Raw genomic sequence first — 17,836 nt, forward strand, 5'->3', positions numbered from 1 at the left:
ACAGATCTGCTGGAGAAGTCCTGGCACACAAGACCAGCGACTGTCCAAACTGCCCTGTTGCAAGGCCCACTAAATTCAGTGCCCTTTCCCCACAACACTTATCTGGAGTGACACGAACCAGCCAGGTTCAAGTCTAGACCACATAACTCTGTGGATCAGAGGAGCTTAATGGATGTACAGCCTCACAGATGAGGTGTAAGCTGCTGTCATTTCCTAGCCTAAATGCCTATCTGGGTGCCCTGGCTATTCACTCTTGTTTTAGGCACTAGGGTAAAATGCTTTGGTTCAGGCTACAGGAGCGGACCAAGTCCTCAGCTGTGGTTCTAATGGAAGTACACAGAGTTGTACCAGCTGAGTCTCTGGCCCCATGCCTTTAAAACATCGCTGCAGAGACACTGTCAACTTTGAAAAGGGTTTGTAAGGCTGGAGCCCAAGTGCTGGGCCATCCCATGATGACAGGCCCTGCCCTGAGGTTTGGAGGCATGGAGCTGCTAAATGCTGGGACAGGTGAAAGCTCTAGCAGGAGCTAGGCTGCCTCAGGAATTTGATGCACAGATGCGTTAAGCCAGGCAAGACAGGACATAGCAGTTATTGCCAAAAATGTTGTGTTTTTTAAAGGAACTGCTCAATCAATAAACTTTACTCACCCTTTCTGTTTGCCTACTAACTCCAAACACGGTACAGGGTGCAAGGGATACAGAGTGATAGACTAAGTGTCCTGATTATCAGGGAAGGCTTCCGAACATCTGAAATGCTCAAGACTGAATTAGATCCAAGGCTGCAGTGCGTAAAGGGTCATTACACAGGCTATTTCACGGGAGCTTCAATGAAGCTTTAAAGCAGTATGGGGGGTGTGTGTGTGAGTCTTTTCCAGATTGAGTGATCTGCACATAAAGGTTAAAGAAAAAGGAGCTCTGTAATCCTCTGTCCACCACTGGAGTGATTCTCAGCCCCTCCCCAGCCTGACCCAAACAGGGTGAATACTGCTCCCAGGTGTTCTGCGGCCTGCAAAGCCATGATCTCTCCAAAACCGGCTGAGGCCCTCATGGCTCTTCAGAACAGACACCATGGGGGAAGTTTTCAGAAGTACTTGAGGGACTCAAGAGCACAAGTCCCACAGAAAGGTGTCGGTACTTATGTTCCTAAACCCGTTAGGAGCTCACTTCATCAAACAGTCTGGCAAGCGCCCAGGCTGGGCTGTTCGCAAGCAAGGAAAGGAGCGGAATCCCAGCATGGTTAAGGCAATGGATGGATTTTCAAGCACCTTGTAGGCTCTGAACCCTACAGGCTGGGTCCAGAACTCCCCACACCCCACTATACTGGGAAAACAGCTCCTAAGTATCCCCCACCATGACTTGGTTATCCAGGGCATGCCACAGCAGATCAGAAGCAGCAAAGCATCAGGGGAAAGCTACATTTCAGCCCTGGACATGGAGGCAGTGTTGCCCAGCCAAGACCCCTGCACCACACATTTGTGGTGTGACCAGAGCAAGTCGCTCTCTGCCTTTTTTCCTTCTCCATTTATCATGGATGCTGCACTGGGAATGCCCCTCCTCCGTGACTGGAGTAATTACGAACCCAGATCACTGCCTCGCTCCAGGCTGCCCACAGAAAGCTATTGGCATTTCTTTAGGAGCTCATCTTTAAAGTCCTGCTGGGTGACAGTGGTGGGGGGAGGCCAGGAGTGTCTGGGGGAATTTCAGCCACCGCAATTGCGGTGACGGTTTGATAGGTGCTGAACTCCCGGCACTGTACGGGTCTGACGCTGACTGAATCAGAGGGGTTATCAGTGACAGGCACCCAGCTACCCTGTTCCCCATACAGAGTACCCCCGAGGCGTCTAAATCCAGCTAAGCCTCCTTGGCACATAGGGTCCTTCTTGGAGCACTGCCTTCTGCAGCAGCTCAGCTCCCTGGCCCAGCTTCAGACAGACTCACCTTAGCCAGAGATGCCACACTATATACAAGTGCCAGGGCTGGGGGCTGGTTTCTGTAGGAGAGAATGTCTGGAGCAGCAAAAAGCAAAGAGAGCAGCCAGCCCTGCAAAGCAGACCTCATTCCGTGCATGTCTGGAGGAGAGAACGGATGGCTGGGACCCTCCTCCTGCAGCCTCAGACAAGCTTTCTGGGATGGCTGAACATAGGAAAAAGGCTTTATTCAGCATGGTAACAAACAGGATATGGTTGTGCAACTGAGCTGAGATACATGCTTCCAAAGCCCAGCCGACCGATGGCCAGAGTCCAGTGTCAACAGGCAAGAGCTAGGGTCGTTTACACAGATTCACATTCCCACACAACAATAATAATATACCACACCTGGGTCTCACTGGCGACAGCTGGGAGCATCCCCGCACTATTCTGGAAATCTCACCCCTGCTCCCCCAGAACAGCTTCCATGCTCTGAAGGGTGACTGATTGGAAGCCGTCTCAATACACATCACATCCCCACCAGTTCAGTGGCAGAAAGGCCTGAAGGCGCTGAGACTGAAGGTTCAGCACACAGGAAGCAGGGCTCTATGTTCACTTGGCTCCGATTAGCCGCACCCCAGGTAAAAAGCAGGTGGCTCCATGAACAGTGTGGCACATCAGTGAGACTTGGTCACAACGGGAGATTCTGCAGGAAGGGGCAGGGCTCAGTTTATAGTCAGGACATCACTCTGGATCTCGTGACTTAGCTGGGTCTGGAGGTCGCTCAGTTTCTTCTTCAGACCGGACAGTGCCGATAGAACGATGGTCTCCGGCCGCAGGGAGCCGCAGGACTCCACGTTGTAATAAAACCTGAGGGTATTGGAGGAAATTAAAATTCTTATACAGGAATGCAAAGAACTGGAGATTTCTCTCTGCAATGTGTTTCCACCCTATTGTATTTCACTGCAAGGAGATCTCATTCCCAGCTCCTGGGAACCTCGTTAGCCCCTCCTTTCCACCCATCTTTCCACCAGCAGCCGTAGATCCAAAATGACGGTTTGTAAGTTTACAGGCTACTGCATATTGCTCAGAAAGCTTTCTCGAGGAATTTCTGTCTCTGCTCACAATTGCCATGCAACCCACCACGCAGCGCCGAGCACAACGGGCTTGGATCTGACTGGGTGGCCGCTTTGGCCACTACTGCAATACAAATTGTTAACAGTCATTTCAGCACTGGAATGGGGATACCAGTATGTCCCAGAATCTCAGCTCACCTGCCCAGCTTCAAACATATTCATCGTAGACAAAGATGCAGCATGGTACGCACGTGCCAGTGCAGAGAAGCCAGAGCAAGAGGAACAAATGTCATGAATGAGACATCTCTGTACCACTCACACAACTCCCCAGCAAGCCTTTGATGACATCAGGGTCAGCCATTAGATGTGTATAACCCAGCACAGTGTAAATGAGGCTTCGTGCACCCCGCCCTGTCTGGGGAAGGGTTAATGAGCTTCTGTAGGCTTAATCTGCCCTGCCCTGCCCTCTCTGCAGGAGCAGTCAGACATGGAGGGGGCAGTTAAAAGGAGAGTCAGCTCAGCTCAGAGGAGGTTAGGAAAGAGGCAGATCTCTAGCGCTAGCTCCTGAAAGACAGCCCAGCTGAGGACCAGGATACAACCACACACTGGAGCCTCTCTGTGGGAAGGTAGGCCTGGGGCAGGACTAGTGTGTTTACTTTGTTACCTGGAGCTACTGTGTTTGTTGTTCTACCTGGGACAGGCTTGTGGTCTGAAGGGGATTACTGCAGTGATACTCCTCCTCCCCTAGGAGATGAGAGCCCTCAACAAACCTCTGCTGGTTTGCCCCCTCTTGGAGACCATGCAGTGATTTGTCATGAGCCCCAAAGCTTGGTGGTCCCAACCAGCTGCAGCGTGGAAGAAGCACTCTTATCTGAGAGGAGAGGCACCCTGAGTCCTGCACTGCCCCACTGAATGGATTCCCATTCTCTGATAGGGCAAGTTCTCTTGGAGGGAGCAGCCAGCCAGTCCTGGTTCCCATTTCACTGCGCCACCAGTGGGCCCCAGGAAACACCAGCTCCTGAGGCTGGCAAATCGTTCTGCAAAGTCACTGAACCCCACCACTAAAGGCCCAGACAATGGGCTGAGGCGCTTCCAGGTGGCGTTGGGAAATGCCCTCCTTCCCCATGCACTGCTCCTTACCGCTCTGGCTTTCCATTGGGATCATAGGGAGCCTGGGCCTCATCCTCGTCAATTTCGGAGTATTCGCTCTTTGGCCTAGGATCAAACACAGCAATTAAGGTTAGTGCTGGAACCCACCTCCCCACTGGCTCCTTCTCACCCTGGGCAGCAGTTTGGTCCCACGAGTGGCCAACATTCAGCATATGAATGAACTGGGGCAGGAGGATAGCATTCGTGTATTTAAGATTACAGAGATGGAAGAGTCCAATGGCCAAAGCACGATACAGTCTGCCAACAGACATTAGCCAGCACGACTGTACCCCTTTCAGAAGTCTGATGTGTCTTGCGTATCCCCAAGTTTCACCTCACTTCAAAACTACTCAAGTGATCATGAGCTAATTCAGTTCAAACTGAACGGAAGGATTAACAAAAATAAATCTGCAACTAGGATTTTTGATTTCAAAAGGGCTGACTTTCAAAAATTAAGGAAATTAGTTAGGGAAGTATATTGGACTGAAGAATTTATAGATCTAAAGGTAGAGGAGGCCTGGGATTATTTTAAATCAAAGCTGCAGAAGCTATCAGAAGCCTGCATCCCAAGAAAGGGGAAAAAATTCATAGGCAGGAGTTGTAGACCAAGCAGGATGAGCAAGCATCTCAGAGAGGTGATAAAGAAAAAGCAGAAAGCATACAGGGAGTGGAGGACGGGAGGGATCAGCAAGGAAAGCTACCTTACTGAGGTCAGAACATGTAGGGATAAAGTGAGACAGGCTAAAAGTCAAGTAGAGTTGGACCTTGCAAAGGGAATTAAAACCAATAGTAAAAGGTTCTATAGCCATATAAATAAGAACAAAGAAAGAAGAAGTGGGACCGCTAAACACTGAGGATGGAGTGGAGGTCAAGGATAATCTAGGCATGGCCCAATATCTAAACAAATACTTTGCCTCAGTCTTTAATAAGACTAAAGAGGATCTTAGGGATAATGGTAGCATGACAAATGGGAATGAGGATATGGAGGTAGACATTACCATATTTGAGGTAGAAGCGAAACTCAAACAGCTTAATGGGACTAAATCGGGGGGCCCAGATAATCTTCATCCAAGAATATTAAAGGAATTGGCACATGAAATTGCAAGCCCATTAGCAAGAATTTTTAATGAATCTGTAAACTTAGGGGTTGTACCGTATGATTGGAGAATTCTAACATAGTTCCTATTTTTAAGAAAGGGAAAAAAAGTGATCCGGGTAATTATAGGCCTGTTAGTTTGACATCTGTAGTATGCAAGGTCTTGGAAAAAAATTTTGAAGGAGAAGGTAGTTAATGACATTGAAGTCAATGGTAAATGGGACAAAATACAACATGGTTTTACAAAAGGTAGATCGTGCCAAACCAACCTGACCTCCTCCTTTGAGAAAGTAACAGATGTTTTAGACAAAGGAAACGCAGTAGATCTAATTTACCTAGATTTTAGTAAGGCATTTGATACCGTGCCACATGGGGAATTATTAGTTAAATTGGATAAGATGGGGATCAATAGGAAAATTGAAAGGTGGATAAGGAATTGGTTAACGGGGAGACTACAACGGGTCCTACTGAAAGGTGAACTCTCAGGCTGGAGGGAGGTTACCAGTGGAGTTCCTCAAGGATCTGTTTTGGGACCAGTCTTATTTAATCTTTTTATTACTGACCTTGGCACAAAAAGTGGGAGTGTGCTAATAAAGTCTGCGGATCATACAAAGCTGGGAGGCATTGCCAATTTAGAGAAGGACTGGGATACCCTACAGGAGGATCTGGATGACCTTGTAAACTGGAGTAATAGTAATAGGATGAAGTTTAATAGTGAGAAGTGTAAGGTCATGCATTTAGGAATTAATAACAAGAATTTTAGTTATAAACTAGGGACGCATCAATTAGAAATAACGGAGGAGGAAAAGGACCTTGGAGTATTGGTTGATCATAGGATGACTATGAGCCACCAATGTGATATGGCCGTGAAAAAAGCTAATGCAGTCTTGGGATGCATCAGGAGAGGTATTTCCAGTAGGGATAAGGAGGTTTTAGTACCGTTATACAAGTCATTGGTTAGACCTCACCTGGAATACTGAGTGCAGTTCTGGTTTTCCATGTTTAAGAAGGATGAATTCAAACTGGAATAGGTACAGAGAAGGGCTACTAGGATGATCCGAGGAATGGAAAACTTGTCTTATGAAAGGAGACTCAAGGAGCTTGGCTTGTTTAGCTTAACTAAAAGAAGGTTGAGGGGAGATATGATTCCTCTCTATAAATATATCAGAGGGATAAATACCGGAGAGGGAGAGGCATTATTTAAGCTCAGTACCAATGTGGACACAAGAACAAATGGATATAAACTGGCCACCAGGAAATTTAGACTAGAAATTAGACGAAGGTTTCTAACCATCAGAGGAGTGAAGTTTTGGAATAGTTTTCCAAGGGAAGCAGTGGGGGCAAAAGATTTATCTGGCTTTAAGATTAAACTCGATAAGTTTATGGAGGAGATGGTATGATGGGATAACATGGTTTTGGTAATTAAATATTCATGGTAAATAGGCCCAATGGCCTGTGATGGGATATTAGATGGGGTGGGATCCGAGTTACCCAGGAAAGAATTTTCTGTAGTATCTGGCTGATGAATCTTGCCCATATGCTCAGGGTTTAGCTGATTGCCATATTTGGGGTCGGGAAGGAATTTTCCTCCAGGGCAGACTGGAAGAGGCCCTGGAGGTTTTTCGCCTTCCTCTGTAGCATGGGCACGGGTCACTTGCTGGAGGATTCTCTGCTCCTTGAAGTCTTTAAACTACGATTTGAGGACTTTAATAGCACAGATATAGGTGTGAGGTTTTTTGCAGGAGTGGTGGGTGAAATTCTGTGGCCTGCGTTGTGCAGGAGGTCAGACTAGATGATCATAATGGTCCCTTCTGACCTAAATATCTATGAATCTACTTGCTCACAAAATCAGACATAAAAATACAAGTGTCATAGCACGTGACTACTGAAAAATTACTTACTTTTATTTTTACTATTATAAAATCAATTGGAATATAAATACTGTACTTACATTTCAATGTGCAGTATAGACAATTCACTGTCTGTATGAAATTTTAGTTGGTACTGACTTCGCTAGTGCTTTTTATGTAGCCTGTTGTAAAACTAGGCAAATCTCTAGATGAGCTGACGTATCCCCTGTAAGATCTCTGCATATCCCCAGGAGTACACGTACCCCTGGTTGAGAACCACTGCTATACTTGATCTTAGCTAAAGACGTATGCGTGTTTCCCAACCGAGGGACAGGCCCGCTGTTGGAGAAGGGCATGCCAGGCTAGTTCAGGGCTTGGCACAGGAGAGAATCAAAGAGGATGGGGAAAGGACCCAGTTCCACCTCCTGCCTCCGACACTCAGGCTGCAAACAAGCTACCATGTTTGCAAGTGAACTAACAGACGTCTCATTAAAAGCCACCCAATCTTCCCTGCGCATCCGTGGGGGCAGCTTACAAGTACAGGGCTGCCGGCAGCAGCCTGCCAGCTCAAGTGCCTCTTCTCTGCTCCCCTGGCACTCAGCTGAGCCTTGGATGGCCCCAATGGTCACTCCTCACCTGCAGGAGCAGGTAGCCTTCTGGTGTGGGGGTGTGTAGGAGGGCGTCAGGAAGGGGAGCAGGGGAAAATGTCAGCAAAGAATATGTGGGGGGGGCGCGGAATACTAAGATAAAAGCAACAGAAAAATGGAGAGACAGCAGCAACTGTGTCAGCACATGGCGTTAGAACCAGGAGAGAGGTGGGGGGGCGGGGGGGGAGGGAAGGGGGGATGGATTGCCCAATTCACACCATGGGAAGCTCCAAGAAAATAACTGGGAACCACTGTTATAGTCAAATACACTCAAATGCACACACACATGAGTCGCTCTGCCTAAGGGCGAGGTGGCATTTTCATTCCAAACCCCCTATTTTCAGTTGCTTAACAAATTACTTCTGGGGTTAGAACTTGACCAGCTATTGGAAATGATGTGAAAGGAAATTAAATTGAGTTTGTAGTGAACACGTTTGACTAAGAATATTTAGAATGGGAGACACTAAGGCTGTCAAAGTAAGGATCACCCATGCCTAATACTACAGGAATATCTCAAGCTGAAAGTAGCATTAACCACCCAGATGACCACCTTTACTGGAGGAACAATACAGATGCTATGGGAACCCTAACTTTAAGTAATCTCATAACTTGTGGTTTTAATTTCTCAGCTAGTGTTGCATTAATGTAGTCTCTTGTACTGAATACAGAATATTTTCTCTTGGTTGTGATCACACGTGCCACTCAACCAATGCTATTTGCAACCCAGAACATACCATTCCTCCGGCTTGGGGTAGACTGTGTGCCTCAACGCATTGTCTGGATCATACTCAAAGGCTACTCCTGCTGTAGGGTTCCACTTGGCATGCTCCTTGCCAAACCCCTTCTTGGCATAGGCTCGCAATCTCAGCTCTTGGCCTTTCCGTAACTTGACAATGAGGATGTCTGAGAAGCACAAACACTGAGTCAAATCGGGGTGGGAGAGTGGCTGCAAAGGAGAAATCCTCGCATGGTAGCATACTTGCATTTGAGTGATGAGTGAGTGGGGAACTATTCGTGCATAGGGAAATCTCCTTAGAAAGCAGAGCTCATTTACAGTCTTAGAAGGGCTTATTCATTCCCTGATATCAGCCATGCAGCTCCCACTGATGGAAAAATGGGAGCTGTACATGTGGATGAGGGCATGATTTGGCCCTTAGACCACAGCAGATGAGGAAAAGCTGGTTTTGCATCTTTGCTGTAACATCCAGTTATAACAGAAAGAGAGATGATCTCCTTTACCTCCCAAACACTCTAACTCCGAAGTAGCAGTAAATGCAGGGGTCACATCTGTTTACTGGAGCAAAAAGTTAACCCTGTGCACACTGGCATTTCCACAGTGCCAGCTTTGGCTGTCAGCATCACATCTGCAAGTGCCCCAGGGTTAACTGACTAGTAATTTGGGGTGTGGGGCAAAGAGCCCAAGAGGAAAATCTGTTTCTCTCTGCAGCTCTTTTATACAGTGACTCACTTACCATCCTGCTCCACGTAGTCATTGGGGTCATTGTCTCTGCTCCGGGAAGTCACCTGCACAGAACGAGCCACAGATGAGGTCACTGGGGGGACCAACCCCTTTCTCCCGACTTTGAACCCTGACTCACCCACTAAACTAAGAGGACCGTCATTGCAAACAGACTTAGCCCGTAGCGAATTATTGAAGGCAGGACAAGAAATAATGGGCTTAATCTGTAGCAAGGAATATCTAACCTAGATCTCAGGAAAAACTTTCTAACTATAGGGATAGTTGAAACTCTTGAATTGGCTTCCAAAGGAGGTTGTGAAGCTCCCATCGTTGGAGGATATTTAGAACAGGTTGGACAAAAACCTGTCAGGGTTGGTCTAGGTTTACTTGGTCCTGCCTCAGCACAGGGGGGTTGATTAGCTGACTTCTCTTGGTCCCTTCCAGCCCCACACACCTGGGCTGGTGATTGTATAGGGAGGAAGAGCCAGCCTATACATCTTTCCAACCAGCGTTCCCATATTATAGGGTGACCGAGTGGTGCAGTCTGTGGGGCGAATGTGACCCCTGTGGTTCCATGCCGCTGCACAGAGCGGCTCTATCTTTAATATGGAGGCTTGGCCTGCAGGTAACAGACCCAGCACGCAGGGCCCCACCATAATCAAAGTGGTCTGGCTACTCCAAGGAATGTTCGGCACAGTATTTTTTAAAAAGAAAACCATCTGCGATCTACTCCACTTTGCGAAAACGAGGGGCAGCCTTCAGACTACTCACCTGTGGCTAGGTATCCCTGATTTAGCGGTATTTTAAAGATTTGCCCTTTGAATCCCTTTGAATCCATTCTCCTGGGGCTCTCTTAACATCCTTCTCCGAGGCCTGTCAAGAGCCACATGGTTCCGATGCCTCATTTGAGATACCACTGCCACCTAGCACTGCTGAGGGCCAACAAGCAAACTTGCAGGCAGCAGAATTTCTGCCAGGCCTTTGAAGGTTCTGAGAGCTCTTCCAAAGAGCCCCCCAGCCATCATGATTTAGAACACAAGTCTAGGTGATGTAACACTGAGGCTGTCTAGGAAGAACTTGGCGATGGATGATCTAAGAGTGCATACTTGGACTGTGGAGGGGAAGACAGACAGAATGCCTAGCTAGGATGCCTAAAATGTAAGGACGTCATAGCTATCAAACAGGAGCCTTGCTGTTTCTGCTTAGAGAAAGGGTAGGGAAGAGACCTTACTGACTGACTTGATCTTATACTGACCGGTATGACCCGGGGGTTGTTGGAGATGAGATCACGGGATGTCACGTGACGAGTCTGGTCTTCATTGCACCGGACATCAAGGGTAAACTCCACAGAACACTCTGGACAGAACTCATCACATGTACAATCCTAGGGAGAGGGGGTAAGAAACAGGTCAGGACCACTATTCTCTGCCAATGAGAATGTATAGCATCCCATGTCAGATCAGGCCATTCTCCCCCCACAGCCCTCTCAACGAGAGATTGGCATATCTCTGAACTCACCCTGGAGTACTGCAGCTTATCCACAATGTCATCGCTGGTGAGTGGGATCAGACCTGAGGAGAGATGATAGTTAGGGAGAGTGCAGAAAACACCATGAAATACGTCTAAGTGATACCAAGGGACCTAACATCCCTCCAGGTGGGACCATCAGAGAGGGACAAAGCTCCTGGCATCTCACCATCACAGAAGGTCCCATCAGCAGTTAGAGACAGAAAAGACCAATAGGGTCAGTTTCCACACATCTTGTGGGCCAGTGTAAGAGTGTAAAATACGGTGTAGATAAAATTGCTGTAAGGTGGGTGCATGACTGGTTGAAAGACTGTACTCAGAATAGTTATCAGTGGTTCAATGTCAAACTGGGAGGACCTATCAAGGGGATGGAGGGGCCCCCTGGGTGTTTGTCCTGGGTCCAGTACTAGTCAATATTTTCATTCATGTCTTTAATGGAGCAGAGAGCATACTTATAAAATCTGCTTGTTGCAAGTACTTTGGGAGACAGGATTAGAATTCAGAATGATCTTCATAAATTGGAGATCTGCACTGAAATCACCATGAGAAATTCAACACAGATCAGTGCAGTGCTCTGCACGCAGAAGGAAAAAATCAAATGTACAAACACAAAATGGAGGCTAACTGGCTAGGCAGCAGTACTGCACAAAAGGATCTGGGGGTTATAGTAGATCATGAACAGGAGGACTTGTGGCACCTTAGAGACTAACAAATTTATTTGAGCATAAGCTTTCGTGAGCTACAGCTCACTTCAGCTTATGCTCAAATAAATTTGTTAGTCTCTAAGGTGCCACAAGACCTCCTCTTCTTTTTGCGGATACAGACTAACCCGGCTGCTACTCTGAAACCTGTCAGTAGATCATGAATGAGTCAACAATGTGGTGCTGCTGCAAAAAAGGCAAATGTCATACGGGGATGTATTCACAGAGAATTGAATGTGAGACACGGGAGGTAACGGCTCCGCTCTGCTCAGCACTGTGTCCAGTTTGGGGCTCTACACTTCAAGAACGTTGTGGACAAATTGGAGTGGGTCCAGACAAGAGCAACAACAATGAAAAAACAGATTTAGAAAACCTGACCTGTGAGGAGAGGTTGAAAGAACTGGGCATGATCAGTCAAGAGAAGACTAAGGGGGTGGGGGACATAAGTCTTCCAATATGTCAAGGACTGTTATTAAGAAGATGGCAATCTACTGTTCTCCATAACTACAGAGGGTAGGATAAGAGGTAATCAGCTCAGTTTGCAGCAAGGGAGATTTAGATTAAATATTAACTATCCTTCTAGTTAGAAAGTCTAAGGACTGGAATAGGTTACCAAAGGAAGTTTTTAAGAACAGGCTCACAAACACTTGTCAGGGATGGTCTAGGTTTACTTGGCCCTGCCTCTGCACAAGGGGCTGGACTAAATGACCTCATGAGGTCCCTTTCAGCCCTATGATTCTAGGATTGTTCCCTACAATACATTCTAGACATACTTAGGTCCAGAATAATTTTCCTCCTTTCTTTAAGATGTTGGTTACTCACCCAATCTGTGTGCAATGAACTCGTCATGGAGCACAGAGGAGTTAGCATCTATCTGGACCCAGTCTATGGCTGTAAACAGAACAGAAACAAGTAATGAAATCTCTTGGAGGCGGAAAGACACTGAGTTCCTGGGGCATGTACCCCCAGGATGATACATGGTTTCACAGAGGCTGAAAAGTTTAGATGGTCTTAGCTCCCATGCGCAAAACCTAATGACTAACTAAATGTTAAAGGCTCAGGAACCTTAACACCATTTGCATACCTTTCCCCAAAGACGAGGGGCAGAGGGAAGTCTGGCACAGGTGAGAGGACGGCTGGGAATCGAAGGACCAGTGACAATGGCAGCAGATGCCTACATGGCAGTTTGGTGGGTGATTCCCAGCTCAGGTAGTACACGTTCTAGCCGTGCTTGAGCTACTGGGCTAAAAATCACAGTGTGGTCACGGCAGTCCAGGTGACCACCCAGGCTAGCTGCCCAAGAGGGTGCACGGGACTGCACGCAGCTGGCTAGCCCAAGCCACGGCCTGTGCCACTGTGTCCCCGCTGCTATCTTCAGTGTGATCACTCAAGCAGACCTAGCACAGGCCTGTGCACCCAAGCTGGGAATCCCCCCTCTTAACTGCTGTGCAGATGTACCCCTACGGGATCTTCTTCATGAACAGACAAGACAAGACTAAAGGTGGAGAAAATACCTATTATGGGAACTTCAGCTATAAACACTCTTCGGATGGAATTCGCTACCCTGTAACAGAGGAGAAAACCAGCACTGAGAAACACAAGTAATGAACTTCAAAATGCATTTTATCCCATGTGAGAGAGAGACAGACATGAGGAGTTACCCTGACCTCAGCTAACATGAACTCTACACAAAGCAGAGCTCAGTATGAGGACAGGGACATTCAGGGCGTCTCTCTCTCTCTAGTCCGATACCACATCCACCATCATAGTATCCGAGGGAGGCTGTACTGTCTACACCAGAGGTGGGCAAACTACGGCCCGCGGGACCCTCCTGCCCGGCCCCTGAGCTCCTGGCCCGGGAGGCTAGTCCCCAGCCCCTCCCCCACAGCCTCACCTCGCCGCCGGCACCATGCTCGGGGCGGCGCGGCTGCAGAGCGCCTGGCCTGACCCGGTGCTCTGTGCAGCAGGGTGGCGGCCGCATGGCCCGGCTCCACCCGGGTGGCATGGCTGTAGTGCCGCCGGCCACTGGTGCTCCAGGCAGTGCGGTAAGGGGGCAGGGAGAGGGGGGTTGGATAGAGGGCAGGGGAGTTCGGGGGTGTGGATAGGGGTCGGGCAGTCAGAGGGCGGGGAACAGGGGGGTTGAATGGGGGTAGGGGTCCTGGGGGGGCAGTCAGGAAGGAGGGGGGTTGGATGGTGCAGTGGGGGGCAGTCAGGGGACAGGGAGAAGGGGTGGTTGGATGAGGCAGGGGTCCCGGGGGGGTGCATTCAGGAAGGAGAGGAGGGGTTGGGTGGGGTGGCAGGGGACAGTCAGGGGCAGGGGTTCCCGGGTGGTCAGGGAGAAGGGGTGGTTGGATGGGGCAGGGGTCCTGGGGCGGGGGAGTCAGGAATGAGAAGAGGGGTTGGATGTGGCGGCGGGGGTCCGGGGGCAGTCAGGGGACAGGGGTGTGTGGATGGGGCAGGAGTCCCGGGGGGCCAAGGGGGCAGGGGCACGACCCCCTCCCCTAACCGGCCCTCCATACAATTTCAAAAACCCGATGCGGCCCTCAGGCCAAAAAGTTTGCCCGCCCCTGGTCTACACTGTGGAGGGAACACTGTGGTCTACACAGCTCCGCCACTTCTCTGAACGATGGTAGTCACGTTGATGTATTTGATGGCCTACCTGCATCTACACTAAGAGTTAGGTTGGCATAGCTACACCGGTAAGGGGCGTGGGCTATACTGACTTAACTTTTACGCATAGACCAGGCCCGAGTGTCTTAAGGTACAAGGTTTGCTCCAAACAGACATGGCCAAAGTGCAGCCTGCCAATACCTGCTTCCTGGATCCTCTTCATTCCTCATTTAACCACAGCTCTATTTGTTTGCACTCCCAGCAAAGCTTTATTGATAGAGTAAACCCAATGGGGCTCTCTGCAGCTTTCAGCACCCTGCTCCTAATGCTACTGCCCTTCGTTAATAGCGGGCAGTCTATAAACAGAGCCCTGAGCCTTCATCCCTGATCTGACCACTCATGATAAGAGGGTCAATCATACTCTCTACAGTCTCCCCATAACAAGCCACCCCCAGGTTAATGACTGGCAATTCCTGCTGAGGAGAGAGGCCCTAGTGGAAAAGCAAGACTTGCCAATGATTATCTGTGAAATTCTTACAGAGGTCACAATGCCATAAACTAAAGTGTCCACAGTAATACAGTCACGGCCCCTTGTGCTCGGCAGAACATTGGCCCCTGATTCTGCAGCAAGGTCCCTGGATTGCGTGGGACTCTAGTGTGGCAGGCTGAAGATTAGTTTAATTTTAAATTGAAAATGGAGAGTAATAAATTCAATATGAAAATATAATCTGCATCCTAGCTCCTATTTATGTGTGGAGGCCATTTATTTTACCTTTTCCCTATGTTTTCACCCTACCACAGACTTTTCTTTATCTGGAGGGGAGAGAGGCTAGAGGTTTTGGCAGCCAGGTAAGGATAGTTGGCCCTTTTGGGATCCTGGGAGGTTGTCTGGGTTTGCAGGATAAGCACATTATCTGTTTCTGCTAAAACAATCAGCAGCAAATGGTAGACAATGCTGACACTTAAATTCTGAACTGTGGATTACCAGCTCCACTGAAATAAATAGGGCAGTTCCCACCTCTCAGGGGTATGATTTCAGGCTGTTTGCAGATTCACGCACACAGTAAGGGCTTGGGTCACATTTTGTTCATGTTTTTAAGGGATTTTTCACAAACAAAACTAGAAATGTTATTTTTTAAAAGGAAAACAGACTCTGGAGTACAATTCTGTGGCAAAAATGAGGAGTGCACAGAGCCCTGAATATACTTAGCCAAGGATCATGCTAAACACAACAATGTAAAGACGAAACATACTTGTGAACGAACCTTTAGAGCCAGGACACAGATAGCTGGGGGGGACAGGGTTTGTTTACGGGGAGAAATTTGTCTTCCCCCAGCCAAGGGACATAAAGGTCAAGACCAAAGTAGCGGGGCCAATCTATGGAGTTGGAGAGTGGGAATTGTGATGCCTGGATCATCCCAGTGTGGGTGGCATTTCTCCTTGTTGCGTTCCCCCCCAGCCTCCACCAGTCCTTCAGCCTGATCACCTGCCCCCAGGACCCCAGCAGCCCCGTCTGTGCCCCGGCACCATCCTACCACCCCGCAACGCACTGAGGGGAAGAGGGCACCATGCACTAGGGGTCTCCTTTTCCCACTCAGTGGGGCACCCCTCAGGCATCTTAGAGCCAGGGGAGGACAGAATCCCAAGGCTTGAAGGTGGGCAAAGAAAAGCTCGGTGAGGGGAATGGGGGGGGAGAGGAAAAAGAGATGGAGCCTCAAGGTGCAGTGAAGCCCTTTGCCCTGTTCGCCCCAGGAGGAATGGAGGGGGGCAAAGTGTGGGATGTGGCCCAGGCCCCTCACAGCTGTGGGGCAAGGGGAGCAGGATCCTCCCCAAGGGAGGAGTGTGCCCCCCCCTCCCCCAAGAGCCTGGCAACTCTGTGCAGCAGAGCTCCTCCCAGCTCCCTGCAGCTCCCCAACCATTTCCCGCAGCCGCCCCCACTCCCTGCAGCCCCCCAATCATTCCCTGAGCCCCCTACTCCCCACAACCCCCCATGATTTCGAGCCCCCCTGCTCCCCGCAGCCCCCAACCATTCCCTGAGCCCCCCACTCCCTGCAACCCCCCCACCATTCCAAGCTCCCCTGCTCCCCGCAGCCCCCCCAACCATTCCCTGAGTGCCCCACTCCCCGTAGTCCCCCCGCTCCCTGCAACTCCCCAACCATTCCCTGCAGCCGCCCCCCACTCCCTGCAGCCCCCCAATCATTCCGAGCCCCCCTGCTCCCCGCAGCCCCCCAACCATTCCCTGAGCCCCCCTCCCCGTAGCCCCCCTGCTCCCTGCAGCCCCCCAATCATTCCCTGAGCCCCCTGCTCCCTGCAACCCCCCAATCATTCCCTGAGCCCCCCACTCCCTACAACCCCCCCACCATTCCAAGCCCCCCTGCTCCCTGCAACCCCCCCACCATTCCCTGAGTGTCCCACTCCCCGTAGTCCCCCGCTCCCTGCAACTCCCCAACCATTCCCTGCATCCGCCCCCCCACTCCCCGCAGCCCCCCAACCATTCCCTGAGCCTCCCTGCTCCCCGCAGCCCCCCCTTGCTCCCTGCAGCCCCCAATCATTCCCTGAGCCCCCCACTCCCTGCAGCCCCCCCACCATTCCGAGCCCCCCACTCCCTGCAGCCCCCCCACCATTCCGAGCCCCCCTGCTCCCCGCAGTCGCCCAACCATTCCCTGAGTGCCCCACTCCCCATAGCCCCCCCGCTCCCTGCAACTCCCCAACCATTCCCTGCAGCCGCCCCCCCACTCCCCGCAGCCCCCCCAACCATTCCCTGAGCCTCCCTGCTCCCCGCAGCCCCCCTGCTCCCTGCAGCCCCCAATCATTCCCTGAGCCCCCCACTCCCTGCAACTCCCCAACCATTCCCTGCAGCCGCCCCCCCACTCCCTGCAGCCCCCCAACCATTCCCTGAGTGCCCCACTCCCCGTAGCCCCCCGCTCCCCGCAGCCCCCCAACCATCCGCCGAGCCCCCCCGCTCCCCGCAGCCCCCCCAACCATCTGCCGAGCCCCCCCGCTCCCCGCAACCCCCCACTCCCCGTAGCCCCCCCAGCCATCCGCCGAGCCCCCCCGCTCCCCGCAGCCCCCCCAGCCATCCGCCGAGCCCCCCCGCTCCCCGCAGCCCCCCCAGCCATCCGCCGAGCCCCCCCGCTCCCCGCAGCCCCCCCAGCCATCCGCCGAGCCCCCCCGCTCCCCGCAGCCCCCCCAACCATCTGCCGAGCCCCCCCGCTCCCCGCAGCCCCCCCAGCCATCCGCCGAGCCCCCCCGCTCCCCGCAGCCCCCCGCTCCCCGCAGCCCCCCCAGCCATCCGCCGAGCCCCCCCGCTCACGCCAGGTCCGTGTTCTCGATGATGAACTTGACGTTCTCGTCGCTGAGCTCGGTGATGCGCACCGTGGGCTGGTTGGCGTACGGCATGGCGGGCCCCGGGCCGCGGCCTGCTCCGCTCCCTCCCCGTCCCCGTCCCCGGCCCGCGCCTGCCCCCCGGCGGCCGCCCGCCGCCCTGCGCCCCGGGAGGACCCGCGCCAGCAGACACGCCCCGCTCCGCGGCTGTGCGGAGCCGCCGCCCCCCCGCTCCGCCACCCCCCCCCCCCCCGCAGTGCCCGACGGGGAGCAGGAGGCTGCACCAGGCACCCAACCCCCGCTCCCCCCCCCGCCTGTGATCACAGCATCTGGGCCCCCCTCCCCGCCGTGCTAGGCGCTGTACAAACACCTCCCCCTCCCTGCTGCTCACCCCCGCCCCTGGGATCCTGGGACCCAGCCCCCGGTGCTGGAGCTGGCCAAGCCGGGCGCGCAGTGAAGGAGCCCTAGAGTAACACCACACAGGAACCCAC

The 17,836-nt window shown here is 51.5% G+C and overlaps 1 protein-coding gene across 1 annotated transcript; it reads right to left on the reverse strand.

The window, feature by feature from the left end:
- Window positions 1-2,133: 2,133 nt before the first annotated feature.
- On the reverse strand, window positions 2,134-17,465 carry POLR2C (RNA polymerase II subunit C). Its single transcript, XM_077830938.1, has 9 exons — window positions 17,335-17,465; window positions 12,926-12,975; window positions 12,234-12,302; window positions 10,702-10,754; window positions 10,439-10,567; window positions 9,197-9,248; window positions 8,459-8,627; window positions 4,123-4,197; window positions 2,134-2,776 (listed from the first exon to the last, which is right to left on the reverse strand). Exons 1-9 carry the CDS (start codon window positions 17,418-17,420, stop codon window positions 2,632-2,634), a joined length of 828 nt encoding a protein of 275 aa, XP_077687064.1. The 5' UTR covers window positions 17,421-17,465; the 3' UTR covers window positions 2,134-2,631.
- Between the last annotated feature and the right edge of the window lie 371 nt (window positions 17,466-17,836).

The sequence above is a fragment of the Eretmochelys imbricata genome, chromosome 12, assembly GCF_965152235.1.
Source record: "Eretmochelys imbricata isolate rEreImb1 chromosome 12, rEreImb1.hap1, whole genome shotgun sequence".
In the NCBI taxonomy this organism is placed as follows: Eukaryota; Metazoa; Chordata; order Testudines; family Cheloniidae; genus Eretmochelys; species Eretmochelys imbricata.

Bases quoted from the DNA above. Each gene is read 5' to 3' on its own strand.
- POLR2C (XM_077830938.1), bottom strand. From the start codon at position 17,420: ATGCCGTACGCCAACCAGCCCACGGTGCGCATCACCGAGCTCAGCGAC. The intron at 10,568-10,701 runs GTGAGTTCAGAG...CCCTCTCCCTAG, and splicing joins ATAAGCTGCAGTACTCCAGG to GATTGTACATGTGATGAGTT. The intron at 9,249-10,438 runs GTCAGTATAAGA...CGTTCTGTGCAG, and splicing joins ACAACCCCCGGGTCATACCG to GTGACTTCCCGGAGCAGAGA.